Below are 27,878 nucleotides of genomic sequence, written 5' to 3' on the forward strand. Positions count from 1 at the left end.
CTCTTCTCTCAGCTGTGTGAGTTGCGCAATTTGGTAAATTGCAGCGGCACGACGTCACGACGCGCTGCACAAATGGCCACTAACTGGGCGCAATGTTTGCTGGTCAGCAGTTCTGAATGTTTGGGCCAAAGTCAGCTGGTAACAGTGGTGAACATTTGGGGAGGTTTGTGGGTTTGCATTCTGCTATGCACCTTCGACCATTACAGGTGGCGTGCCTTCAGAGCCAACTATATAGAATTCAATATGTTACATGTTCTCGTTTTGAGCAGCCGTCCTAAGTGTTTAAGCTTTTGTTGCATACTTTAGGTGAATGAGATATATATTTCTTTGTTTAACTGAACATAAATAAGTTATGCTCATAGAATACCAATTAGTCATGCCTGTTAAGAAATTTTGCTATACCTCATTCAAAAAGATTATTCGATTTGTGTGCTCGATTTAAATAAATTTCCTTATACATTTATTTTTTAACCCACTCAGAAGAACAAATATATATGCATCTTTATTGATTGATTTTTAAAAAACTACTTATAAATTCTGATAGTAAATGACCATTCGAAAAACAGTTTTTAAATTCGTGAAATTCTTATAAGCATTTCACATTTGTTTTACAAATTTGTTGTTGTTGAAAACTTTGACTTTGCTTAAAAAGTCAAATTGCACATAAATAATCGTAAAATTGTTAAATCGTAAAATATACATGTATTTTTCTTGGGCAGTTTACAAAAACAAATTACACACATACATAAAAAGGCAATAAATTATATGCATGTGCATTTTACAATATGAAGTTAAAATAATCAAAAACATAAACGCAATAAAAACATTTCGATATATTTGTTTAAAACCTAATAGTTTCAAATGTACTCATTCATCGTATATATATTAATATAAACGTAAGTATTTTATAATTATATATTAAACCGTTTCTAACAAACACGAGGCACGTCGAAATGTAAGTAGACCACAAAAAAGAATATTAACTTTATATCTTGTAGTTGTTTTGTTTCCTTTTTGTCTTGGGAAATTTGGTGGCTTCAGTTGCATTGTTGTCGACTCGACTTTATAAGGTTGCATGTGTATCGTATGTATATAGGTAATTCTTTATAGATTTATCATTTGTAATGTATGTAAGTAACGCTTGAACGTTTTAACTTTAACAATAACTTTAACGTTGGTATTTTGCTTTTTGTCTGAAAATATTATTTCTTGACTGTACTAAAAATGTGCGTTAATCTAACAGCTGCTTTAATATTATTTATGTTTTGCTTTTGTGCACTAGAGAGATAGATTTTATTCTTTTTTTTCAAATTATTTACAACTAGCCTTACAGCTTCTTGCTTTGTCGTTTTACTAATTTGGCGAGTATATAGTTTAAATATTTCCATGACTCAATTGATTTACTGAAATTTGCGTGTCGCTGTGCGTGCCTTCCAGGCTTTGACTAGATTGAACGCGAAGTACAATGTGAACCCGTGTATCTGAAAGCCTACAAAACAAAATCCATACCAGAATACTCCATAGGGAAAACCCTAAAAGAGAAGCAGAAAAATTTAATTTTCGTTTATGGGAGTTTTTTTCAGATAGTTTGCTTACGCGCCATAGCAAAATGTCCGTCTCGTCGAGTTCAACAGACTTGTCCATGGTCACAAACTCCCAAACGTCGGCAAAGTAATAGGCAAAACAATAGACAAGCGGCAGCACAGCCATTACTAAAATTGCAATAATGTACTTTTGCATATCGCGAACCTTGTTGCCGCGGGACGCTGAGAGGCCGATAAATGAGGTGAGAAGCGAAGCAGCCCAAACGTATTCCCACCATAGCGGCGGCGGCACCTCCAACTCTTCAATTTCTAGCACAAAAATGTCCAAGCGATCCAATATGTCCGACGTCAACTTGGCCAGCATGACAAAGAACAGCAGGGCATGAAAGAAAATGCAGTATTTAAGGCGCGATTTGTTCAACAAGCTGCAAGTAGGGAAAAAATGATGTTTCATTTGTATAAGTATTTGTCTCGTTAGTTCGTTTTTTCTTTTGTTTAGTAGGCTTTGGCCTTTAGCTATCCAAAATATGTACACAAACAATGTTGTTGCAGTTGTTGTTGCTTTTGTAAACAGGCACACATGCTGACTGTCTAGCTGGCACTTTGCCCACCCACTCTGCGGGTGCTGCCTGGCTGGCTGACTGTCTGACTGGTGCACCACCGTCTGCAGCAGGAGTTGCAGGTTGATTGCCGTCAATGGTGATATCATGACCTTTTGGGTTTTTGGCAATGCAGAGGTGCAGCTACTTGCAAGTAATTAGATAATTTTGCCAAGATTTTAGAAAGTGTTATTAACCTAATTTGATATGTGTTGGCCACTTTCTGCCTAAACTCGAAGTCGTTGCCGTCGGTGCCCGCGACCATTGGACCGCCGCGAGTTGCCATTTCGGTTCGTCAATTTGATGCCGTTTTTACAGGAAATTTTAACTGCTTAAACAAAATTTAACTGTCTTCAAAGCACTTCTCACAACATTCGCTCAGACGATAAGTTGTGGCGGTGGGTCGATTATGATGTTGATGACACAAAAGAAGTGCTGGCTAACAATCAAATTAATTTCGCTGTGCAAAATTCTACTACATACACAGTTTTCAGTAAATTGTGGCGGTCGGCCAATAGTCGCTGTTAGTGCTGTACAACGGTATTGGATTTAAAAATGTAACGCAAAATATTTACTGTAATTCTTTGCTGTTTTTTATCTTTAGAATTAGCATAATTAAGTGCACTTTGGTATGCAAATGTATGCTTTATTGAGTTTAAATTTCGTAAGTGGGTGACTTTATACATTGAACCTGGAACTAATTTGGTCAGTCAACTGCGTCACTACCACCTGTTGTTTTTGTTGCATTTCAATCCATAAATCAATGCACGAAAAGCCAACAATGAAGAGTGCAACAAGCGCATATTTAAAAATAAAATACTACAACCAAATGCCTGCTTATTTTTACATTTTGTGTTGCTCTTTCATGACAATTCGCTACAGTTCTATATGCTCTTTATCGGAGCTCTTTGCTCGATTGGGCTACAAAAGTCGATTCAGCCGTTAAAGTGTCATCAGTTCCACGGCGGTATTCTTTAGCACAACGTCTTGACGCGAGGCGCATGCGATCGGCAACGGAGTTTACATTCACTTTTGACAATAAACGCAAACTTTTAATGCCAGTTATTGACAACTATAGCCTAATATTTTATGCTGAGATAGGCAGCTGAGTGGCCCTTACTCGTTTGTGTCTTAGTATCTATGTGCTTCGTTTAACGGTAATATATGTTTATATAATTTTCGTTAACATTCAACAATGACGCCCTTAGCATATTTTGCATTTTCGAAAATTAATGTGTGCGCATATTTTATAATATTTCTTCTTGTGTGCTCGTGCTCAATTTGCCTGTTGATATTCTGCCCAAATTTGAAATTATTTTTGTACAAATATCTTGCAGCTGCCCTCACATCCGCCTGTCATTGTTGTAGATACTTTTTCATTGTTTCGATTTTGGCAACAGCTATCGCTGTTTGTAAATAGAATAAATATTAAATATTGAGACAATAAGCTATGTTGAGTATGTGTGCTTTTTACAGTGCATGCCTTAAAATTATAAATTATAAATGTCATCGATCATATGATATGATTTAGATACCGGTTAACTACTAACTATTGCAAACTGTGCTAAATAACTAAAATCTGGAATTACTGTTTTTCTCTTTGCAGCTGCCCTTCGTGTATTCAGTTAAATTAAAATAATTTATATCGTATCGAATCCAAAGATAGTGTATCCATATCTATATTCAAAATCCAAACATGTCCGCCCTTGCCGCCGAGAAACGCGCCTCGTTTGCGCGCCGGGCCGAGAGTTTGGTGGAGAGGGTGAGAGTTTTGAATACCATATATGAGGTAATCGGTATCAAGTGACCAAAATGCGTGAGACAAAACAATTGGTTTTTGCTTTCTGCTCTTTGCTGTTTGTTTTAATTTGCAGTTTGTTAATTAAACACGAGTTGCCCAATTATTGCGACCTACACAATTAACTCTTTCAATGCGTAATTAAATTTAAAAAATTTTACAAAATGATCGAACTGGAATCGCTACACTTTGTCGCTGCTATGTGTATATCCATGTATATATATTATTTGTACATATATTCGATATCAATATTTATTTGATTAGACATTACGGCGTGGGTGTAAGGCATTACGATTTTAGACCCGTGCAGACGTGCTTATTTGACTTGGCTCGCTGCCCTGGCTTTGGCATGCTCTGTCAATTAATCTCTTATAATATATGGCTAGCCAAACAAACATGCATATATATTTCGTATATATAATATGTGTGTGTTAGCACTTGGATGCGATTTATTGCACCATTAATTAGTGAAGCGTACTAAACGTATCAAGATCAAGGACTCGACATGTTCACTAACAGGAAAAGTCTTTGCTTCTCTTGTTGTGTCTTTATTCGTACTATTAGGAAACAGTTGTGCCTCTTCAATTGATTCTTTGTTTCTCAATTACTCCAGGGTCTTTTTTAATTTTGGCGCAATGCAGATTGCTTCTTGGCTAATGACCGTGTTTTTCTATCTAATAGCCTGAGATGTGGATAATTATGCCATTAAAACGTCGATGCATGCTTGGGCTAAAAATAAATCTTTTAAATTAAGCAGCTCGCGAAATTGGCTCTATAATTGTGCATAGCGAATGTGTCTTTATCAGACCGAGATGCTTTTGCAGTGACATCAATTGAGTGAAGACAGCAACAAATAGTTACATCGATGTATTCACATACTCGCATATAACTATTTTTTTATACATATGTGTACACACAAAGCCGCAGCATTAATTAAGCGGGCGAAGCAAACGAAGTAAATAGACACACATGCACACATACACACATACACACATACACACATACACACATACACACATACACACATACATAAATATATTCATACATATAACTGCACATATATGCATATATACATACATACATACTTACATACTTAAATACTTACATACTTACATACTTACATACTTACATACTTACATACTTGCATACTTACATACTTACATATTTACTTATTTACATATTTACATATTTACATACTTACATATTTACATATTTACATACATACATATATGCAAAATTATATACATGCATTCGTTCATTCATGAATTCATACATACACACATCCATGCATGAATACACATACATACACATACATATACAAACATGCACACCATACATACGTACATACATTTTTGTGTATACAGATGGCCATTGACCGACCATTTAATTTGTTTTGTTGCAACAGAAATTTTAATTGAACGCCAAATGGTGTGCGTAATGATTAGACAGGCGAGGGCAGTTCTTAAAGTTCTTATATAGATATGTGGAAGTTACATTAGTTTAAAAAATATATGTGCTTGTATATAAAGATAAACAAAAATAAAAGGAATACATTTATTTAATAATGATTATAATTTGTTAATAAAAAAATTAGTAGTCTTATATTTTTAATAAAATATATAATTCATTAATAATGATTATTAATTAATACAAAAATAATATTAATTTTATAGCTACTAATATGTAGATTTGTCTACATGTTCAACAAATTGTCTATAAAGAAAACCTATATTTCATATATATTGTATTTCATAGTAATATATTTGTTAGATAATGCAATCTGTAAACATATATGAATATATCTTTTAAAAAATTAAGGAAATGTTTGTTAGTTTTCCATTTTGTAATTTATGTTCTTTGGCTTAGGGTTTTGGTCAGCCTTGGCAAGATGATCAATATGAACGATTAAAGCTTACGATTAATAGATTGTAATAGAAAAGTAGCCATTAGCTGTAGAGAAAGACCGTCCCCTATTCGTATATGTAATAAGGTATCAATCAATTTGCATTAACTGGGCTCAGAGTTATTCGAGCATTGCTCGCGCTCTTATCACGGAGCGCCGGTAATGTCTTTATATCTTATCGAAAGTAGCAAAGCAAATAATGAAAATTGGTAGAATGAGAAACCGAGGCATTTGGGCAAACCAAAAAAACAAAGAAGAATGTGAGGAACAAAATAAATGAACGATAAAAAGCTAATAAAGTGCAACATAAATAAATGCGTGCGTAAACATTGCGTTAAAACAACGTACGGAATGGAAAGATAGAGGAGAGAGAGAGGGAGACAGAGACAGAAAGTGAGAGAGAGAAAAGCAGTAGGATACACAGGCCTCGTAACTTGATTGGCTGCCAAAAAAATATTTGCAGCAAGGTCGGAGAGTTCGTACTTGAAATTTGTTTGCTCTTTTTGTTTTTTTTTTATATATTTATATATATCTTTCACTGTCCTGGCACGTGTGTTTGTATTGTCGTCAGAGCTTAAAGTGCCCTCTGCTCTGATGCCGACTGCTGCTTGGTCTTGTGTGTCTGAGAATTTGGCGTGCTTGTTTATAAGTTATTTCGTATTGGAAGCCAAATACTTGAATTCGTCCTGGGGTCACATCTAAAAGCTTTAAATTCCATTCATGCTATCGTTGAGCGTCTCAAGTTTAGCATGTTAATAATAATAATAATAAGTAGGCTTTTTGGTATTTTGATTAAATTAATATGAAGATTACATTTCAAGCTCAGCAATTGCTGCGGCGAAGTTTGAATAAATATCAAAAGTTATCTAGAAATCCAATTTTATTTTAAATCAAATTGTATAAGCAGAAGCTGAAACTTTTCCATGTGAGGTTGTAAACCTGTTTTTCTATGCTCACAGCAAAATAATATAACAACTTTCAACATGTCTCTCAATGGGTAGCTTCGCTGCGTAGAAAATTCATTTTGGTTTTGATTGTGTTGCTTGTAATTGCTTTAATTTGCAACTTTAACGTATGTTGCTATGGCTACTGGCTTTGCCAAAGCTCGCAGCGAATGTAAATCACATAATGCGAGGTGTGAGTGAGAAGGAGGATTACGCGAGCTCATTGCGTATACGCCTCGTTGTTGGCCATTTATTGCACAACATGTTTATCAGCTATGGAAAAACGCAGAGGCAACGAGTTAAGGCGCTAATGTAAAGTCTTAATTTCAATTTAATTAAAGGAGCGCAACAAAAAAATGAAAGTGGTTAATAGGAGAGGCGAGGCACAAGGCGTGTAAAAAAGCATACAAAGCGAGACAGACAAATAAATTGAAAGTACAGTGAAGAATGTCGAAATTGAACGAATCGCAAATACTGTGTAGTTTATTATTAAATATATTTCACCTGCAGCTATGGGCTAGGCTATAAAGTGTATAGCAAAACTAAATAAATTTGAAACATTTATATTATATACATATGCTGTATCATGCTCTCTGCTGCGACTCATTATAGTCTGACAGACGGACAGATAGATGTGTGAAAAACTATTTCCCCTGATGACTTTGCAAAGAATATGAACTAAGGTCAACAGCGTTGCTTGTTATACCCAGTCTTAATCCGTTTGCTATTTGCACAGGGTATATAAAAAGTGAAAGTACAACCACAACAACAGACGCCAGAGCACACAAACAAACAATACACTAACAGCAGCAACGGCAACTATAACAAGAAAAACAATGTTGGCTACAATTACCCAGGCAGGTGTGCAAAGCAAATAAACAAGAACAACTACAGCTAAACAACTGCAAAACAAAATACATAGAAAAGACGCGTTACTTAAGCGTCGGGTGCTTCGTGGGCGTGACAATAAGTCAAAGCAACAAAAAGCCAACAAACAATGGCAGAAAACTTTGCTATGAGCTCTGTGTGGTGCATGCTTTAAGGCGCAAAAGCTGCCAAACAATTGAAAAGTCCGTAAGCCACTTGCCAAAGGCGGCTGCTTGACACCAGCTGTGCCAGCGAGGGCGTGGCCCATTGTCTCTAGTCTCTGAATGGCTATGTAAATAAGTGCCACATAATGCAAAAGTGTTAAACAAAACCATTTAGAAGAAAAGAAAGCTGGATAAGTTCTTCTAAATGAGATTGTGATTGAGTTTCGGTTAATTGACTCAACTTAAATGGAAAACAAAAACAACTCTTAAGTGACTCAATGATTAAAGATTTCTATCGGCTATAGAAGTAACAGTTGACGGGACATGCTGATAAATAAATTCACTGGAGAAAATATCGGAAAGTGTTCTAAATAGGTTTGTGTTGTAAATTAAATCTGAAGAGTAAGAATAAGCCTTTTTATATTTAAAAAGAATGTAATAAGAAGTATAATAGATTCATTAATATTTTCTTTAGGTACTATGCAATTATTAATAGGTTTTTAACTATGTTAACTAATTTTATTCAAAATCCATGAGTTGCCAAAAAAAGATGTCGCATTATATTCACATTAAAGTTTGCTGTCGAAATTTGAATTTTAATGCAACCCAACCCAGGGATTATGCGAGTGTGTCGCATGTTTTATGCAGCATTTTCAACAAAATTTTTCTGCTGTGTCAGTGACAAAAAATTGAAGAAAAAAAGCGAAACTCATCAGACTTATGGCCGTGCTCATTGACAGCCGTGATATTCACGGTTGAACGTGAGCAGCATCTCATATTCACATATTCGCATTCGTATTCACATCTTCATTATTTTGCTCGCATTGTTTCATGGCTGGAAGTTACGCTCTGGTTGTGCTCTTTATTTATATATATTTAATATGCAGATGCTAATAGTTGAACTATTTTGCTATGTGGGCTATGCATGTTCAGTAAAATGTACTCTCGAACGCGACCGACATTGTTGTGTTGTTGTGTGCCTGAGTGGGAGTTAAGGGTGTTTTGGCTTTCTGGCGGCTTGACCTACGCCACGCAAATATCAAATGCGCATATTTCATGCCGCTCTGTGGCGTAAATGGCATTTGGGTGGTATTAGCTGTTAGCTGGATAAATGAATGGCGAAGGGCGAATGGCGGGTTTCTTCCTTTTCTTCCTTTTCTGCCAGCTGGCAAATTAGCGCATCAAAACAAAAAGGCGCTTAGAACGGACAACAACAATGTTGGCGGCCCGGTCCCTAAAGAGACGGCAAAACAATGCATCTGAGAGCGAAAGCGAAAACAAAAGCAATCTTGTATATAAAACCCACACGAATTCACGCACACACACACACACATACACACAAACATAGCTGAAGAGTACATGTATAATGCGTGGGTGTCGAAAAGCGGATGGCGCTCGCAAGTAGGCAACGAAATTTAGCTATGTGCTTAAGCATTTGGCGTGGGCGTCATAGCGTTGCCAGCTAGCTAAAGTAATAAAAAGCAATTGATTAAAGTGAATATTAATCAAGATCGTCAGTGATAGATTCATTAAATTAATGAAAACTTTTAGTTAGCTTAACTAAAATTGTATATGATTAATGCGTATCTCAGTTTAAAATCTTGAATTTCCGATAGCTATAGCTTATATGAAAATGCTTTTTCTTATGTTTACTACCAGTTTCAATAATAAAATAGCACTTATATATATATATGCATTTAATAGGCTTAATAATTTTGTTTCTTTTTAGTGTGATTGGCTTTTTGAATGTGTTTTTAAATTCGATTACGCTTTTTGATATCGATTGTCGCGCATCACTAACAAGCTTTCTTACACTATTATATATATATATATACTATATATTTACTATATTAAAAAATTTGTTATACAAAAAATAACTTATATTTTACGCAGTTTCTGCTAGAACCTATTAATACAAAAACAGCTAATGGCTCATGTAAAACTATCTGGCAACGCTATGGGAACTGACACAGCCCACCTGCCTGCCTGGCTGCTAACTGAGCGCCCTACAGCAGCATTCTGACGCCCCCGCACAACAAAATTTAATGCCTTATTTTGCGTCGCAACATCTTGGGATGCTGTACCATTACCATTACGGACACACATACACACACGCACACGCACACGTACACATGCATCAGAACCAACGATTACTACCATTCCCATAACACCTTTTAGGTATTTTGTTTTGCTAGCAGCTTCGTAGCGGTCGCGGCGATGCTTCGTGTCTGCGTCGTCGTCGTTGTCGCTTCGTGTCCCTTCCGGCGGCGTCATCGCATCCAAGCTGGGCTGATAAGGCCCAAGCGGCAACGGCAGCAGCAGTCGTTGTCGAACGCTCGAATCGTTGAAATCGAAAAACGCTTGCAGCGGCAAGGAAGCTGTCCGTAGAGAGAAAGTAACTGTTCATTTTGCGAATTCGCTGCCAATTGAGCCTGAGCGCCTGGTACACGCAAATCCGAAAACGTTTGTGTGTTAGCCCCGTTGTTGTTCGTGTTTCGAAACAAGTGTGTTGTGAATTTCTATTGTAGGCGGCCATGTCCAAGCCGGTGACACCGCAGCATCGAGCAGTGGGAGCTGCTGAGAAGATTAGCGTAAGTTATGGGCTCATTTGAGCAACTGCATAGTCACTACTGATGCTGTTTCCATGTGTGCTTAATTATGTGTTAGCAATGGCATCTGCCCTGACATATGCAATTTTTCAACCACCTGCAATGTCATATTGCCAAAAAGCTAAGTGACTTTGAGATCCAACTGGCATGGTCTGGCGCGCATTTGTGATGCTCAGCTCTAAGCCTGGGCTCAACTGCAGCCACACAAGCTGCACACATGCAAAAGGGGACAAAAGTCCGCTCCAGTCATATGACCTTGCATGTTGTTTGTACATGTGTGTGTCTGTGTGTGCGTTTGGTGTTTGCTGCCTGGTGCCTTTTGGGTGCTGTCATGTTAGCCTCTCAAAGGACATGGCATAATTTTTGTCGTGCGACTCATAAAAATTGCATAATTGTCGCTGTGCATGCGTGTGCGTGTGTGTGTGCGTGCGATTATAACTGTAACTGTAATTGTTACCGTTATGTGTGTGTGCATTGTGTGTGCTGTTGTGTGGCCATTACCGTTAACACAGTCATTTTACGTGCCATTTGCGTTGGCATCTGGCAGTCCAAATAAATTGAGGTGCTCAACTTGCCAACAAGTATAGCTGCTGGCCGTTTATTAAGTTTCTTATTTACGGCCTGCCATAATTGTTGCAAGTCAGCTCGCACTGTACTGCAGGAATTGGGGACTGGGTAATTAGGCGTAACACAAACTAATGATGCTGCATTTGTTTCAATGTCTCGCCAGCCTAATTTGGCGTCAACTGCAAGAGGATTTTCTTGTTTAGGGCTTCTCTCTGGATATAAATTTATGAACTATATCGTGTATACGTATTTCTGATTTAATTATTTAGTTTTCAATTTCTAACTAAAGATATATTGCGCGTATCTCACTACAGCATTGTTTGCCCACTTTAATGGAAATCTCGCTCAGCTCTTGCCTCCTTCCTGCCGCACTCTATTGTGCTAGCTTGGCCTGTGTTTAACTGAATCAGCAGCGAGAAAGTATGCAACGTATATTTTTTCTTTGTTGGCTTAACCAAGCGCAAATGTTGCATGCCCCGTGGCGTCTGCCTCTACGTCCGCATTCAATTCCAATTTCGAATATGCTGACAACCCAAACTTATATCCGTTTTCCTCAGATAATAACATGCTACGAGTCGAGTTTCTCTTTTGCGTGCTCCAATTTGGTGGGATTCCATTTATATATATTTTTTCTTTCATTTTTTTTCTGTTTCTTTCTCCGTTGTTTTCACATTCCGTTGAGCTGTTGTTTTATTCAAATGCCGACTTTGGCTCTTTTGTTCTTAGAAGAATGCAAAATTAATTAAGAAAAATTCCACTTTTGACCCTGGAGTCATTTGGATTATCCAGTTTTACGTTTTAATCATAATATTTGATAAAGTAGATTAAAGAAAAATATGTTAAGTATTATTGCTTAAAACGCTTATCTCATTTAATTTTGTCAAATAACAGTTAAATATTGCACTTTAAACAAGAAGAAACTATTCAGTCTACTTTGATATTGCTATATAAATTTAATAAGAATTTTATATAAAGAATTTGTGTTATTTGTGATAAAATTAAATATATAGTCATTTTGTTTTATACAAATTATTTATAATATTATAGGGCATCTATAGTGTTATTTTTATTTTGCATCTCTTTTTATATTTTTCATTTATTTTTTATGCGTTCTGTAGAATATGTGCATAGCGCCGCGGGTTGCTCTATATATACATATATATACATGTATATATATATACATATACACCCACACATTCACAGATACACACAAGCTAAACTCGCACACACATAATCAAATATCTTCCATTTACATGCGTCTCGTTATTGCAGCAACAGCAGCAGAAGAGAGGGGGGAGAGAAACAGAAAGGCACAAAATATATATTCTGCCAATTTTGTTGTGTAATTTGTTGACTTACACGGCAAGCGAATATGGTAGAGCGATCAGAGAGCAACCTCTTTATGGCTCTGCCCTGCGTTTAATCAGGCCTTTCACTTGTTTGGCTGCCCTTTGGATTGACTGTGGGGCATCAGTTGGCCAAGTTTATGGCCTTGTGCATTGAATAAACTTTCATTACATCAAATTGCCAAAGCAGTCTAAAAAATGCCATGCCGTCCCATGTGTGGCATGTGTGGGTGTGCCTGGGTATTATGTGGGACCTTAGCTTAAGAGAATTTTCTTTATTTGTACGCGTACAAATAGTTTTGCTTGTGAGGAATGCGCAGAGAAATGAACCCAAGACAATTTCTTTGCTTTTATTTATTCGCATCCAGTTTTCAAAGTTGTTTTTATTTATTTTTTACTTTTAACATTTGTTGTTGGTTATTTGAACTGAAATCATTGCTTTAATTGCATTTTTAACGAACTTTTTAGTTCCATTAGAGCCAATTGACTTGGCTTCCCAGTAAATATTACACATACGCCATCATGAAGACACATGATATGGGAACACAGCTGCTCGTTGGTTGCTGCCGCATGCATATATCTACATGTTGCTGCTTGTGCTGGTGCTTTGTGCCATTTGCCAACAACATTGTGAATATTTTCATTATAATGCCGACGTTAAACTTTGCCATTGGCAAAGTGTCAAAGTTTTCAAGGCAACGTTGCGTATACGCCGCATAAGACAAACAGCCCTACAGCCGTGCCCTCCAGCTCCAGCTTGACTGTCTGCAGGCTGCTTAAAAAACTTAAATAACCTTTAATTGGCGGTTTTTGTCTATTAAAAACTTACCTAATGTGGTAATGTGGTTCTCAACTCCGCCTCAAGTTGGCGGGCCAAAACTTTGGACGCCACTTTTTCGCTTTATGATTGACAAAAGATTTTTCCGAGCATATTTCACGTACTTTTGCGTACGTCTCTTATTGCGCAGTTCCCAACATCTCGCCAAGGGCTCAAAGTCTCTACTGCCCACTGTGCGTGTCGAAGCATCTAAATATATCAGGAATTACGTGAGTTTGAACTTTGCGAGGCGACGCCTATAATGAAAGGCGCCATAATTTCTAATAGGATTTCAAAATCTCCACGGCATAGCAGGGGAAGGATAATTTTCAATTAGCAGCTCGCTTACGTGACATTCTATGGTCCTCTCATAATGTCCAGCTAAGCAGCGACAGTTAATGAAAATAATGGCATAGACTTTTAAGTTAAAATTAATATCCGCCTGTGTGGAAGCGAAACTGAAGTTTGTGCCTTGCAGCTTAGTGATCTGGAAGTGATTTACAAGCTGACAGTGCTAAAGATTGTTTAGGTTACGCTCAGCTAAGTAGAAACCCAATTTACTGAGAGAATCAAAAGCGACCTTAGGTGTGGTGTGAGTGCAGTGCGCACTTATTGTGAACAGAAAAATGAAAATTTCAAGGTGATTGAGCTTGGACAGAGTACTTACCTAACAGAGCATGTTAGTTAAATATTTCATGAACTGTGAATAGTAAGCGAATTGTATTGTAATTTGAGGCTGCAGTATGCCTAATGTGCTGGGTCATATTCCCAAATGCATTTTGTCATTGAATATAGAATAAACTAAAACCTATCCTATCATTTGTTTAAAAAGCGAACTTGCTTCTCTCGTACAGCCATAATTTGCTCAAATTAATCATAAATTTTAAATTTGTATCCTCTGGTTTGTTTGCTTGCTGCATAAAGTCATGGCCCGATTAACTAATTTGAATATCAAATTGTGACAGGGAATTTTATATGCTAGTTCGTAGCGAAACCATTCAATTGTAATTTTTTAATTAAATTTTGAGCTATGGAATGTAATTAAAATAATTAAATTAAAAGCTCGATTCATTATTTATTTATTTACATTTCGAAAGTATAAAAAATATATGAGAACTTCAGGCTTAAACGATAATCACCATATCCTTAGAGCATTCATAGGTGATTAATTTGACATTATTAAATTACACGAATTATTTGATGCCTAATAGCTGCTCGTGGGCCAATTAGTGTGCTCTGAATTTGCAATGTGCTCATGGCAGCTATTTAAATATTAATTAAAACTAATGGTTGTCATGCTTGCTGCATGAAAGGTGCAAATTACCAGAAAATTTGTAAAACCACCAATATATGTATTTACATTTGATATGATATTTAATCAATCACACGTTTTACAAATGGAAAATCGAAATAACGAATCGAACAACAAATACGGCAATTACTGAATTTGCATTTTGCACACCTGCGAGATGTATGGGCAGGTATTTACGCAATGCGTTCTGCCATATCAAACGTCTAACATCAATTTGATGAGCAAACAGACACATCCGGCTGGATGTCCGTGTATTGGCAGGCGACACATGACAGCACTTAACCATACAAAGATGAGTGCCTTTACACAGATGAAGCAGCCGAGGGTCGACTAGCTGACATCAAAGGTTACCCTGTGGGCAGTGAAAAGAATGGGAGCAGAGCGTACTGCCTGCAGCTGCTGAGCGCTATTCTGTCTCTCAACAGAAACAGAAAGAAGAAGCATTGTAGTTCGCTAACTAAAGAATCGGAACTAGTATTAAATTACAGGGTATCAAGTACTCGATCATAATACTGAGAGCAGCAAACTTGTTTTATTTTTGCGGATGTGGCAAGCGCTTTGGGATATCAACGTGCTCCGAAGTGTATCTCCGTGTACAAGTGTGCATATATGTGTGTGTATATATATATATATGTGTGTGTATATGTGTGTGTTTGTGTATGTGGTTATGAACCGAAAATCCATTTACGCTTGAATACATTTTGGTCATGATGAAGTGGACAAAAACGAACAAACTTTGGTGTTAGCCATAAACAAACAAATAGCATTTGTTAGCTCAGTTAGTTAGACCGAGAAGAAAATACAAAAAAAGGACAGCGAGCGAGAACAAACTGACGTTTAAATTATGAATGCAATAAATGTAACTTAATATAAGCCCAGGGATTGAGTTAGATACAGAAAGCGTTGATTAGACTGGGCTTGCTGAAGAGCGGCTGACAACAAGCGACTACTAAACTGAGTCGAGAATTTAGTAACCAGCACTTTGTTAGATAAACTTTACGTTTAAGTGTTGCAGTTGCTGTTAGCAAGCATTGCTTTTCCTAGAGCACTTCAGCGGATCATGGCGCAGCTTTTAGCTGTGGGCTGCACAGAATGTCCTTGACTGCAGCGAACGGACAGACACACAGAAACTTCTAACTAACCGCAGTTATTTTTCTGCTGAGTGCCACTGGGCACTGGCTTATGTAACAATTCTCAAGTTATATGCTATTTGCTTATCAATATCAATTTGCTGTCTGGAAATCAACAACTTTTGCCGTCAGTTTTCATAGCCAACATAAAAGTTGCAGAGCTTATAAATTTGCGTGTCAAGCAGAAGGAAACTACAATTTTGTTGCATACTTTTTGGTCAAGGTAAAGTTTCTTGCAGCTGACATAAAATCAACAAGAGAGATAGAGAGAAAGAGCTTTGAAATATATATACATATATATGAGTAAGAAGATATAATACCAATTGCGTTTTCATGTTCCAAAAACTTTTGAGTCTCTGGTTTGGTTCGCTTGTTTTGCATGGAGATTTTTATTCATTTTGAGCTATCAACATGCAACAACAGTTGCTGCAGCTGCAACAGTTGCTGCCGCTTCACATGCATTTAGTTTTCCGAAAACCCTACAACATGCATATGCATCTGTGTCTGCATCTGCATCTGCATATGTTATGCTGCACCACTAAACGTTGCCTTTTGTTGCCGTGACGATGCTTGAATGCCTGGCAAACATGCATAAAACTATATCACTTGCTCATGCGATATGGCTGCGGGCATTGTGGGCGTGGCTGCCATGTGTAGTAGAGCCATTGCCTTTCAGCAAATATGTGTGTGTGTGTGTGTGTTTGTGTGTTTGCGTGTTTGCGTGTTTGCGTGTCAACTCATTGACCTCGTTGCTGATGCCTCGACTCTTGGCAGCAAATGCCATTGCTGCCTGGATGCCTGGCTTGCATGTTTATATCATTTTTTTTCTATTTTGTTCCTTTATCCTGTGAGACGTTGACGCTGCCATCAGTTGTTTTTTATTTATTTTTTTTTTTTTTGCCAACGTTTTCATATCCCTCGTTTTCTGCCGACAACTCGCGCAGCCCTTTTGCCCATTTACCGTGATTCTGCATCATTACCGGAGCAAGCCGACATTTAAATGTCGTAATCGGATAGCCCCACCTCCGTGCCTATGACATGTGGGTCGGTAACGTGGTCAGATTTCCGATTTAACTGGCAGCCCAATGGTTGGCTGGCTGAGATTTGTGTCATGTAATGCATTAAGAGCTATTATTGCTGTATGTGTCTGGATTCAATTTCGTATATGCAATATACATATTAAAGCCTCAGAACAAGGCTAAATAGGATTTAACCTTGTGTCCAAAAAATTCTTTTATATAAACGAAAGAGTATTGGTTAAATTTAAATTTGATTCTACAATTGCAAGTATTTTACCTTAATAATTAATGACTAATGACTAATGACTAATGACTAATGACTAATGACTAATGACTAATGACTAATGACTAATGACTAATGACTAATGACTAATGACTAATGACTAATGACTAATGACTAATGACTAATGACTAATGACTAATGACTAATGACTAATGACTAATGACTAATGACTAATGACTAATGACTAATGACTAATGACTAATGACTAATGACTAATGACTAATGACTAATGACTAATGAAAGACTAATGACTAAGACTAATGACTAATGACTAATGACTAATGACTAATGACTAATGACTAATGACTAATGACTAATGACTAATGACTAATCTAATGACTAATGACTAATGACTAATGACTAATGACTAAGACTAATGACTAATGACTAATGACTAATGACTAATGACTAATGACTAATGACTAATGACTAATGACTAATGACTAATGACTAATGACTAATGACTAATGACTAATGACTAATGAACTTTATCATTCATTTGATGTTCGAGTCTTTGCCTCTCTCAGTAGTATATAGTGCTCTAATTTCCCTCGTTGCTTCCCAACATATTAGCACACTCAATATTTCTATTTCAAACTGTTAGTCAAAGCAACAAAATTACAAATTACTCTGCCAGTGCAGCGAGCTGAAAGCTTTCCCACACCTACGCTTAGCGTGTGGCATGCCCCAATTAACGATTCTTTTGGTATCTAATGAAGCGTATGCCAATTAAGCGAGGTCTCGTCAAATCAATATGTAAAAGAACGAACTAGTGTATTTCAATTAAATGAAGCACAAGTGCAAGGCAAACAATTCCAAAACATTGACCCATGGAAAAGTCAATTAAAATGCGCGCCCTACAGCAATGAGAATAAATGTTAACAAGCATTCGGAATTGTTTTCTATATGTGCATACAAGAAAAAACAAGAAAGCCCCAACACACATTTCTAGAAGAAGGAAATATAAATCAAACGATTGAGCCAAGTGCTTTATTTTATTCTTTTGTTGTAATTGATTGATGAAAATATTCTGTTGAAAAACGCAATAAGAGCCAGACGCCCGAGGCAAAAAGCACACTACTATAAGTGAACAATTGCAATTTCGAATCAAAGCCCCAGGGCGAAAAGAACACGAAAACAAAATATCCAGCGACACCTCATTATGTCTCACTTGGCAGCAAAAGTTTTGCACATTACGTATGTGCCATGTGCGGTTGAGGGGGTCTTTCACTCTTTCACTTTTCGCCTTTCGCTTTCTCTGTGCGATAGCCACTTAGCAGCCGCAACATCAATCAATCAAGCAATGCGTCAACCTCAACGATAACAACTGACGTCGTCTTGACATCTCGTGCCGTTTTATGACGCAGCCAAGTTGGAGGTGGCAGCATCGACGCAGCATTGGCAGGTCGTAAAGTGCAGTCAGTCAAGCGGCAGGTGCTCGTACCTCAGCGCCCTGCACAATTTATTGTCAATTTCATTATTTATAAACGTTTTTTATGGCATTATCGCGGGGTTGGGTTTATTTTATCAGAGCTTTTCGTTGTACTACGTAAGCTTATGTTGATTTGCAGACTAAACATAACTAAGTTGTTGGTTTTGGGTGTGGGATAAATATATATTTACTTGAAATATGTTGATAGTATTGCTTAGTGGGTGTTATAGCAGGCGGCACTCACGTATAGTCAAAACGCAAGTGGGTGTTTGTGGCTGTAGCAAGCAGCTTTGTCATTTTATTATAGCAGACAGCTTTCGTCTTGCATTAATGTTTATTTTGTATCAATTAACTGATCGACTTAAATGTAAATGCATTATTATTTTCTTTACCTTTCATTATTTGTATTTGCAGTATTTGCATAGCAAGTAGTTTCTATAACTAGATCAGAGAGCAGCAACATCTTTGGTTATTCAACATAAGCTTGCTTAGCCCGTTTCGTAGCAATAAGCCTGCAATATAATGTCATAGCAGTCAGTTTTATAACTGGCTGCTAAAGCGCTCAGTGCGATTCTCTCTGCCATCTGAAACGCTCAATTAACTGCAATTGATTTGTGACGACAATGCGCGCAGTTTCCATGTTTTCTTTTGTTTATGCAACAATAATTCTTGGTTGGCATTGCAGACCTCGTGGCACACGTCATTCGCAGCACTAATTCCATTTCGAGCTGCATAGTCAACGACATTATTTGCGTTGTTTTGTTTGTTTGCCCAGCTCTCGGCGCTTTGCCTTAGAGGCGTGACCTGGCAGTGGCATTATGCACAATGCTTGTTAACATTCAGTTGCATTAAGCCAGCATCTGAGTCAGACTTTATGTGCGCTCTGGGCCGTTTTTTATTGGCCGCAGGCCGGACAATTATGCAAATTTATAGCGGCAGTCGCCAGCGCCAACCTCTGCATGTTTTATTTATGTTTTTAATTTGCAAAACGCAACTTTTTATTGGTATTTCGCAAACAGGATGTGCTGCAGCGCTGCGTCTTGGCTAACTTCTGCATTTTATAGCAAGTCCATCTATTTTGCTACCCTGACCATGGATAGGTGTACACGGGTATATGGGCTATTAAAAGTTGATGATGCTGCATTTGCATACGACTCATTTGTTTACCTCGCTGTCTATTTGCCATTGGCCCACAAAATCAATTTGGACCACATTAGGGAGCTAAGGCAAATTGTGCGAGCCAAAAGATATTCAACTGGAGAGGCCCTAGAAACGAGTGATAGCCACAATGCTCTTTGCTCTGGTCTTTTGACACTTTTATAGTTTCATTCAATTTCAATAAGTGCTTGGCCATTAGGTGTGTGTGTGTGGGTGTGTCTAGGTGTTTGTGGGTCTCCGTAAAGGATTCGACGCCCTGTTCAGGGTGTTGGCCCAGTATATTTATTTGCCTTCAACTTAAGTAATTTATAGATTTTACGATACCCATTAGCTGACTTTAAAGGCTAAATGCCAGCGGCTATAACTTTTACATAGCAATTCTCATTAAGGCTTGCTGAAACCATAATTTCTCTTGTTATATATCATATTATTAAGGCAAGCGAGCTCATACAATGGAAAAAAGAAATTATACGCAGCTCACTTTTCAAATGCATCTAATTTGTTTTAATTTATTTTTGCGGTTTTCCATCGCTGCACAATTTCCGTTGCCTACTTCAAAGCGGCGCTCGCATGCGTTCAACTTGTTTGAATAGCTGAACTTTCATTTTGAAAAGTGAATGCATTCATTCAGTATTAAGTAATTTATATGTTAATAGGAAGCAGCCAAATTCCTGTTCATCTAACCTATACTCTAGAGTCATAGAAATTGATTCGCTTATTAAAATATGGCTTTAGATAGGGCCCATATCATTTGGTTAGTGCATTTAGACTTCAGTATCGACAGATTCCCGCTTTTGCTTCTGCTTTTTGGTCATTTCATGCCAGTCATATTTCACGCATGAGCTTGTTTTAATGGCAATGCGAATATGGTTTTTGTTTGCCTTTCAGCTGCTTTTGCGTTTTGCTTTGCGAGTTTCGGCTTAACGCTTTAACCAAGCAGCGCTTTATTTCATTAATGTTTAATTCGCTCTTTTCTCTCTCTCTGCTCGACAGAAATACAATATTAGCACGGAGAAATGCGGCGATTTGACAGTTATTGTGCAGGTAAAACTATTTAAATTTCTTTTTTAAATAAATATTTGCAAGTCTTTAATTGCTTTCTATTCGCAGGGCGACTTGTCGCAGCAGGAGAAACGCGCCGTTTTCATAACCGTGCATGATCTGGGCTGCAATCGTATGTAGTTAGCAGAAATATGCAATTAATTGAGATATTACTCATACGCCACATATGGCAGATAATTCGTTTCAGGAATTCGTAAGCAGCCCATGCATGACGGAAATCAAGGAGCGCTCTTGTTTCATACACGTCGATGTGCCCGGCCATGCCGACAATGCGGATGCTCTGGCTGACAATTTTCCCTTCCCCTCGCTGCAGTCGCTGGGCGAGGATTTGGTTACGGTGCTGGATTATCTACATGTGAAATATGTAATTGGCCTGGGCGAGGGTGCCGGTGCCAACGTGCTGGCCCGTTTCGGCCTTGCCCATCCCAGCCGGGCGCTGGGCCTTATCCTGATCAACGCCACGGGCAGTGCTGCAAGCGTCCTGCAGTCCTTCAAGAGCAAGGTGCGGGTTGTGGTCTTTGGCTTCGCATGGATTGGCAATTAATTTATGTCATGCCCTTTCGCATTTACAGTTCATTAGCTGGAAAAGCGACGAGGTTGCCCAATCGGCTGAGAGCTTTCTAATGTATCACAAATTTGGACATGTGAGTAATCGTTGCCACAATTGCCTCCCACTGCCACTAAGTGTGTCCTCTTATGTGTGTATGGATGTTTCTGTGTGCGTGCGTGACTGTGTCTGTTGTGGTTGTTTAATAACTGTCTCTTATGTTGTATTTACTTTATATTATTTTTTGTCTATTTTATGTTATGAACTGTTAACTTGGCACACAGGTCATGGAGGTAAACAGTTTTGCAGTCTACTTTAACCCAAGTCTCTCTCAGCTCTCCTTAGTAGCGCGTCATTTGAAATACAACTCTCTCTTAATTACATAGCTATATATAGTCTCCAAATGCTTCGGCTTTATACAAATTCGCTCGAACATCAATCAGCCTTAGGTCTTTGTAAATCGCATGAAAATTAATGTTTGTTTATTCTTTTATTATTTCTCTTTTAGACCACGGTATGTAGAACCTCAAACAACAAATCGGGCAACATGAAAAATCCAAATTCCTATACACATTTAAATATTTTTATAGTCAGTCCATCGTATGTGTTTGCATGCTTTGTTGTGTTGCATGTTTTGAGTTTTGCAGCTGTCAGCTTAGTATTGTAGCGTTGTTGCGTGCTGCCGCCGGGTTGAATATTTTCTAATGCTAACGTTCTGCTTACCCACACTGTACAACAAAAAAAAACAAACAATACGATTCGTAACCAATTATACACATAGCAAATCGTTGGCGACAATCCAGACAAGGAGAAAATCGTAGCCGAATATCAGAAGCGTTTGCACCGCTCGCTAAACAGCAAGAATATCGGGCTCTACGTCAAGGCATTCATGAAGTGTGTGAACTCGAACTGATTGCAATTTTTGTATACTTGAGTAATGTTTGCAATTTGCAGTCGCAAGGACCTGACACTGAAAGGTTGCAAAGTTGATGTCATTTTAATTACGGGCATGCTCAGTCCGTATGCCTCGATGGTCGAGAAGTTGCATCGCGACGTGGAGAAAGAGCGTGTGACCATTCTGAAGATTGAACGCGCTGGCGATGTCTTGGCGGATGCTGTGAGTTACTTGCCAAGATCGAATAGTTTCAGAAATAAAACGACTTTTTGCCTTCGCATTGCAGCCCTCGAAGGTAGCCCAATCGATACTGCTGTTCTGCAAGGGTCAAGGTTTGCTAACATCGATCGTCATGCCCGGCGTAGATCGTGGGCGGTCCTTCTCTACTGCCAGCTCTGGTTCCTTCGAGCGTCGTCTATCACGGGGCATTTCCATGGAGGACTACGACAAGCCCAACATACGCCGCCTGAGCATTATGAACAGTGAGTCGCCCAAAAAGGAGTAAACCCAAACCAAACACAGTTACACACAAGCGAGAGGGCAACAGCAACAGGTCGAACGTGTCGTCGTGTAACTACGTTAAACATTACGCATATTTAAATTAATTACTTAACTTAGTAAGCGAAACTGTTAAACTTTGTCAAATTTAGAGGCCAACCAATCACTACATGATGCAATCGTATTACCTTTTAGCCAATTGGGCAACATGAATTTTATGCCAAATTTTAATTAGTAAACGTCTTAATTATCAAAAGTATAAATATATATAAAAGGAAAGCGAATAATTCCTCAAGATTCAGAAGATTAGTATTAAATAATTCCCAATGACCCACCTTTGAAACCAAATGTAAAACGAATCATATCTCTCTAAGCTTGAATTGTTCGACAAATTTGTCATAAAATATTTCTTATACACATACGTAAACACATGCACACACACACACACACACATACGAGTACAAGCAATCATCTATTGTAATACCTCCGATTAGTATTGTACCTAAGCAAACGAAACAACGCAAGTGAGAAAAACTACAACACTCCCAGATTTTAAACTTGTTTTCACAATATTTTCGAAACATGTATTGTCAGGCAGTCGACGAATACTGCTTAAAATAACTAACAAAAAGTATATATTTATATATACAATTGATATATAGTGTAAGTTAAAAGCACCACAGCGATTTGCTGATTATCGAAAGTATTTATGAATCCAATCAGGCACCAAAACGAAATATATTATAATATGTGTTTAATCAAATTATTAAAGCAATGAACGAAAGAAATAAAAAATACAAGTTGTAGTCGCTACGCTTGTAGAGATTTCATGTAGCAATATTGGCTTTTTAGTGTGATGCAAATGCTTTAGACATCAAAATCAAAAATAATTCACGCACTTTAATAAAGATGTAGCAAAAAGTAAAACAATAAAGTTGAAAGTTCGAAACAACTCAACTGTTAATTTAATGTAATCAGGGGTTTTCGTTTTTTAAATGGGAATAGCAAATGACACTTTCTTTTTACGGTTTAACATTTTTTTGAAAACAATTTTCGATACTAATCGAAAATCTCGATCAATCCAGCGCGTAACAGAGTCGTCTGATATAGAAACATGCTGCTGATAATTTTTTTACTCACTTAGCAACATGTTTACTAACGACACGTAAATTCTGTTTTACACATTTGGGGTCACACTGGCAGAGGGCTGCCATATCAGTGAATTTTAGCAACTCATTTAATGAAGAATAAAACATTTGCAACACAAAATGTTATAAAATAATAAAAAGAACTAAAATCAATTAATTTTACAGTAGGAAGTACGTTCTCGGGTAACTTTAAACTTAATCACATCTGCATGGACGCGCCGCCGCCAACAAAGCCGCCCAGAGGCGTTAAATATGGAAAGGATGAGGTACATTTATTTAAGGCATCGCTAAAAAAGCTTATAAGCTCATAAAAACCGACTGTAATAGGTTTAATTAGGCACGATCTTTACAAAGACTTTGGTGCAACATATTTCTGTCCATAAATGTCACTTGGTAATGAAGCCGATGACGCCACCATCTCAGATGCGGACTTACATTGTAGTTGTTGTTGTGTTGTAGTCATTGTTGTTGTTGCACGCCCTCTTTGATATTTCATAATAACGAAGTCGCGTATTATAATTGTGCTGGGCGTGTACGCTTGGTGCGTTTGTTTTTGTTATTCCAGTCCGCCGGCTGTGGCTTTCTCGTCAACGTCATCAAATCGTTGGGCTTCAGCGAGACGACCGAAGAGCGTCAAAAGGAGAAGCAGAAAATCGAACAGGAATTCAAACGTTCGGATTTGCGTTTAAACGAACTCGTTTCACGCCACGATCAACAGCTGACCCAAGTACTGCCACTATTTAGCCAAGTGTCCACAGAGGTGACTGCCAGTCGGGAGCGCATCCATGCAGTCAAGGAGAATTTGGGTGCCTGCAAGCGGCTGTTGCAATGCCGTCGCGATGAACTTAAAAAGATGTGGACGGATGCTGTGCAGCACAAGTATGTGCTCGAGATGTTAGAGCAGATGTGAGTAGGAAATATTCTAGTGAAATGCGATTCTCAACTCGCTTTGTTTTACAGTCAGGAGCTACGAAAAGTGCCTCAACGTGTGGTCAGCTTTACGGCGAAGCGTCAGTATTTGCATGCCAGCAAAGCGCTGACAGATGCTTTAGGCACGCTCAGTGGCCCGTTGGCTGGCGTTGAGGGATTGGCCGATCTTCGTACCGATTTACAAACGCGCCGGCAACAGCTCTATCAGCGTCTTCACGAGGAGCTAGTGACGCAGGTGTATAAGAACTCTGCCAATGAGGCGTTTCAGCGCAGCAACTCGAGTCGGTTGAATTCCAGTTTTACTCGTGGCATTGGCGCTCGGCGCTCAACAGATCGGATTGAGGCCAATGCACGTGTACGCAAAGCATTAAGTGAAATGGCTCAAGGTTTTGATCTAGATAAGGCGGAGATCATAGAGGATGCGGATCTTATCGATCCGGAACTGAGCATGAATTACTTTATTGCCATTATTGTGGAATGTTTTGGCATGCTGCACAAGGTGCCGGATTCGTTGGAAACTCTGCGAGTCCAAATTCAAACAGAGTTGCTTAACGTGGTGCGACAGACCACACATCAATTGGCAGCTGGTGGTGCATTACAAGGTGGTGCAGGTGATAGCAACCCGCTGCTTAATCTTCTGGATATCATATTCAAGCAGTTCAAAGCTATTGCCCAGACGCATACGCTGCTGCTGAAGAACTACCTGGCTGTGGGTCAAAAGTATACGGTCGTGGGACCACAGCCTTACGATCTGACCGACTATTGGGCGCAAGCTCAGTCAGTGGTATGCGTCATTATTTAATATACATATGTACATTTCATTTGTATAGTAATATATATATTTTTTTGTCAGCTACAACTGTTGCTCACGGACTATTTAGATATACAAAATTCATCGGCAGATGAGGGCGCGCAAACAGGCTTTGTGGAACCCATAAACAATATTAACTCTTATTTCCTAAGGCGGAAAGTTCCAAGGTTAGTAGTTCCTTTGTATTATTTAAAAACAAAATAATTGTAACCGCATTTTCTTTTTTCATTGCTAGCACGAAAAAGGCAATGTTCAAGTTTGACAAGTCATCGCACATTGTCGGAAATGTGGGCAACAATAGCAACAGTACGAATGAGCCTTTCAAGGAGCATCGACGTAATGCATCGGATACATCAGTGGATGACAATTTGGGTGTTAATCATCTAGGCAGCGGCAAGGGATCTATGACAGGTCTGCTGCCACATGAGAAGAAACCGCGAGAAAAGCTGTTAATATGTACGCCCGATCAGAATGTGATCACCAAGGTGTATTTGCCATTAATGGGCTATATACAGGAGATTGAGAACTTTATGAAATGTAAGCCAGGGTAAGCTCACAAATTATAACACATCCCGTTCAAAGCTAATGCATCACTTTTATGTATTTTAGTCAACCCTGCAGTCTGCATGATTTCGTGGATAATTATATAAAGGATACATTCCTATCCAAGGGTCACAATCGAAATTTGCAGTTGACTATCGAGTCACTGTCAAAAAATCAGGATGCCTGGCGTGCCATTGTAACGCCCGAGGAGATGAAGAGTCTAAATTTAAGTCGACCCCTACTTCAGTCCACTGTTATGGTGGAGCGTCGTCTGTTGGAGACAAAGAATTTAATTGAAGATTTGCCATGCTACTCGGAGGAGCTGCTAAAGATGGTGTGTGCGCTTCTCAAGGCCTATCGCGAGATATGCCAGACAGCCTACAGGGGTATTGTGCAGCCGGATTCAGAAGACAAACGCATATATAGTGTGGCTTGGCTAAAGGACGAAGACATAAGTCGTTTCTTAAAGTAAAATTTTTACTTATTGGGATAACAATGCATTTAGTATATTTTTGTTTTCATTTCTTTCAGAACTCTGCCCAATTGGACGGATCTAAAGACGTCCAGCCAACGCGCTAGGCACACGCGCAAATTGCAACGTGGAAACTTTGAGCCATCTGAGGAGGAAAGTCCACTGCAAGTGCAGCAACGCAATGTACGTGAGGCCGAAATGCTAACAAGCAATTTGGGTGAAGGCGGCATAACACAGCAGGAAATTCTGGCTGACATAAGCGTCCTTAAGGAGCTGGCAATATTGCAGGAGAGCATGGAATGGTTTTCGTGTCGTGTCTCAGAATTTGCCAATGAGCTGAGACGTCCCTTGGTCAATGGCATGACTACAGCAACGGCCGAGTGCGCGGCAAACGTAGCCATCAAGGATGGCACTATTAAGGTGATGACTAATTTGGCCTTAGAATTCGATGAACTGGCCAACACGTGTCTATTAGTACTGCACCTGGAGGTTCGAGTGCAATGCTTTCACTATTTGCGATCCAAGTCGAGCGTCAGAACCAACAGCTATGTGGGATCTAAGGACGATATACTGGAGCCTGATCGTCAGGTCTTAGTGTTGACGAAACGTTTGTCCGAAATGGATGAGGCATTCAGTGCTACGCTACATCCACGCAAAACAAGGGTAATAATTATACCCTTGCTGCAAACGGCTGTCTAGCTCATCCGTTTTCTCTTTCTAGTACATTTTTGAGGGGTTAGCTCATCTGGCAGCACGCATACTTATACAGGCTTCCAACTACTTGGAACATATTGATCAGATTACAGTGCAACGCATGTGTCGCAATTCGATTGCGCTGCAGCAAACGCTGAGCAACATTACTGCGTCTAGAGAGATTGCCTTGGATCAAGCGAAACATTTTTATGAGCTGCTCTGCATGGAACCAGATGTAAGGGTGTGTAGTAATTAAATAGATAATATATTAATATCAATTGTTGCTCGCAGGAAATACTAAATGCGTTGCTGGAACGCGGCACACAATTCTCAGAGATGCAATTGCTGAATGCATTGCAATTATCCTGCAAGGCGTGTGGCATAACCGACGTCAATTTATTGGCTACGTATCAGCAAAAACTATCCGATATACTGGGCGCCAAGCCATCCAAGGGTGTTGTTGTATAATAGTTACAAGTAATTGGAGACCAAGTTTTCTTTTTTATATACTTGCGCCTTGGTTGCCAACTCACACATGCAACAATAATAGTTTTAAATGTGTAAGTGCAAAGAGTATGCTTAGTGTTAAGTCCAAATTGATTATAAATGTTTTGAACATGTTGGCATGCACTTGGTGTTGCGATATAGTCCTTTATATACTTATATTCTAAAATTCATGAACAATATTGTAATATGGCTTATACACAATAAAATGAAATGTTACAACGATAATGAAATTTTAAATTAAACTGTTTAGTCGACAAGGTAAATTAGCAGTTCAGTTAAT

At 38.5% G+C, this 27,878-nt stretch overlaps 2 protein-coding genes across 12 annotated transcripts; one reads left to right on the plus strand and one right to left on the minus strand.

Annotated features, from left to right (window-relative positions):
• The first annotated feature begins 740 nt into the window (after positions 1 to 740).
• On the plus strand, positions 741 to 27,804 carry LOC111600296 (exocyst complex component 4). 11 transcript variants are annotated; one of them, XM_030222944.1, is made up of 20 exons: positions 741 to 896; positions 3,750 to 3,932; positions 20,486 to 20,536; positions 20,603 to 20,666; positions 20,728 to 21,056; positions 21,127 to 21,198; positions 21,386 to 21,394; positions 21,610 to 21,615; positions 21,883 to 21,995; positions 22,056 to 22,218; positions 22,283 to 22,478; positions 23,808 to 23,908; positions 24,208 to 24,548; positions 24,603 to 25,356; positions 25,426 to 25,550; positions 25,619 to 25,930; positions 25,993 to 26,394; positions 26,458 to 27,061; positions 27,120 to 27,326; positions 27,383 to 27,804. In XM_030222944.1, exons 2-20 carry the CDS (start codon positions 3,840 to 3,842, stop codon positions 27,557 to 27,559), a joined length of 4,119 nt encoding a protein of 1,372 aa, XP_030078804.1. In that variant the 5' UTR covers positions 741 to 896; positions 3,750 to 3,839; the 3' UTR covers positions 27,560 to 27,804. The 11 variants fall into 11 exon arrangements, with proteins under 11 accessions (XP_030078804.1, XP_030078809.1, XP_030078803.1 ...); XM_030222943.1 differs by lacking the exon at positions 741 to 896 and adding an exon at positions 3,092 to 3,300; XM_030222948.1 differs by lacking the exon at positions 741 to 896 and adding an exon at positions 3,092 to 3,300 and having other exon boundaries at positions 3,750 to 3,905.
• LOC111600297 (protein jagunal) lies at positions 933 to 2,580 on the minus strand. The gene is made up of 3 exons (XM_023316352.2): positions 2,341 to 2,580; positions 1,597 to 1,969; positions 933 to 1,532 (listed from the first exon to the last, which is right to left on the minus strand). The coding sequence occupies exons 1-3, from the start codon at positions 2,427 to 2,429 to the stop codon at positions 1,401 to 1,403; spliced, it is 594 nt and encodes a 197-aa protein (XP_023172120.1). The 5' UTR covers positions 2,430 to 2,580; the 3' UTR covers positions 933 to 1,400.
• Positions 27,805 to 27,878: the final 74 nt, after the last annotated feature.

Source organism: Drosophila hydei, unplaced genomic scaffold (assembly GCF_003285905.1).
Source record: "Drosophila hydei strain 15085-1641.00,03,60 unplaced genomic scaffold, DhydRS2 tig00000063-arrow-pilon, whole genome shotgun sequence".
In the NCBI taxonomy this organism is placed as follows: Eukaryota; Metazoa; Arthropoda; class Insecta; order Diptera; family Drosophilidae; genus Drosophila; species Drosophila hydei.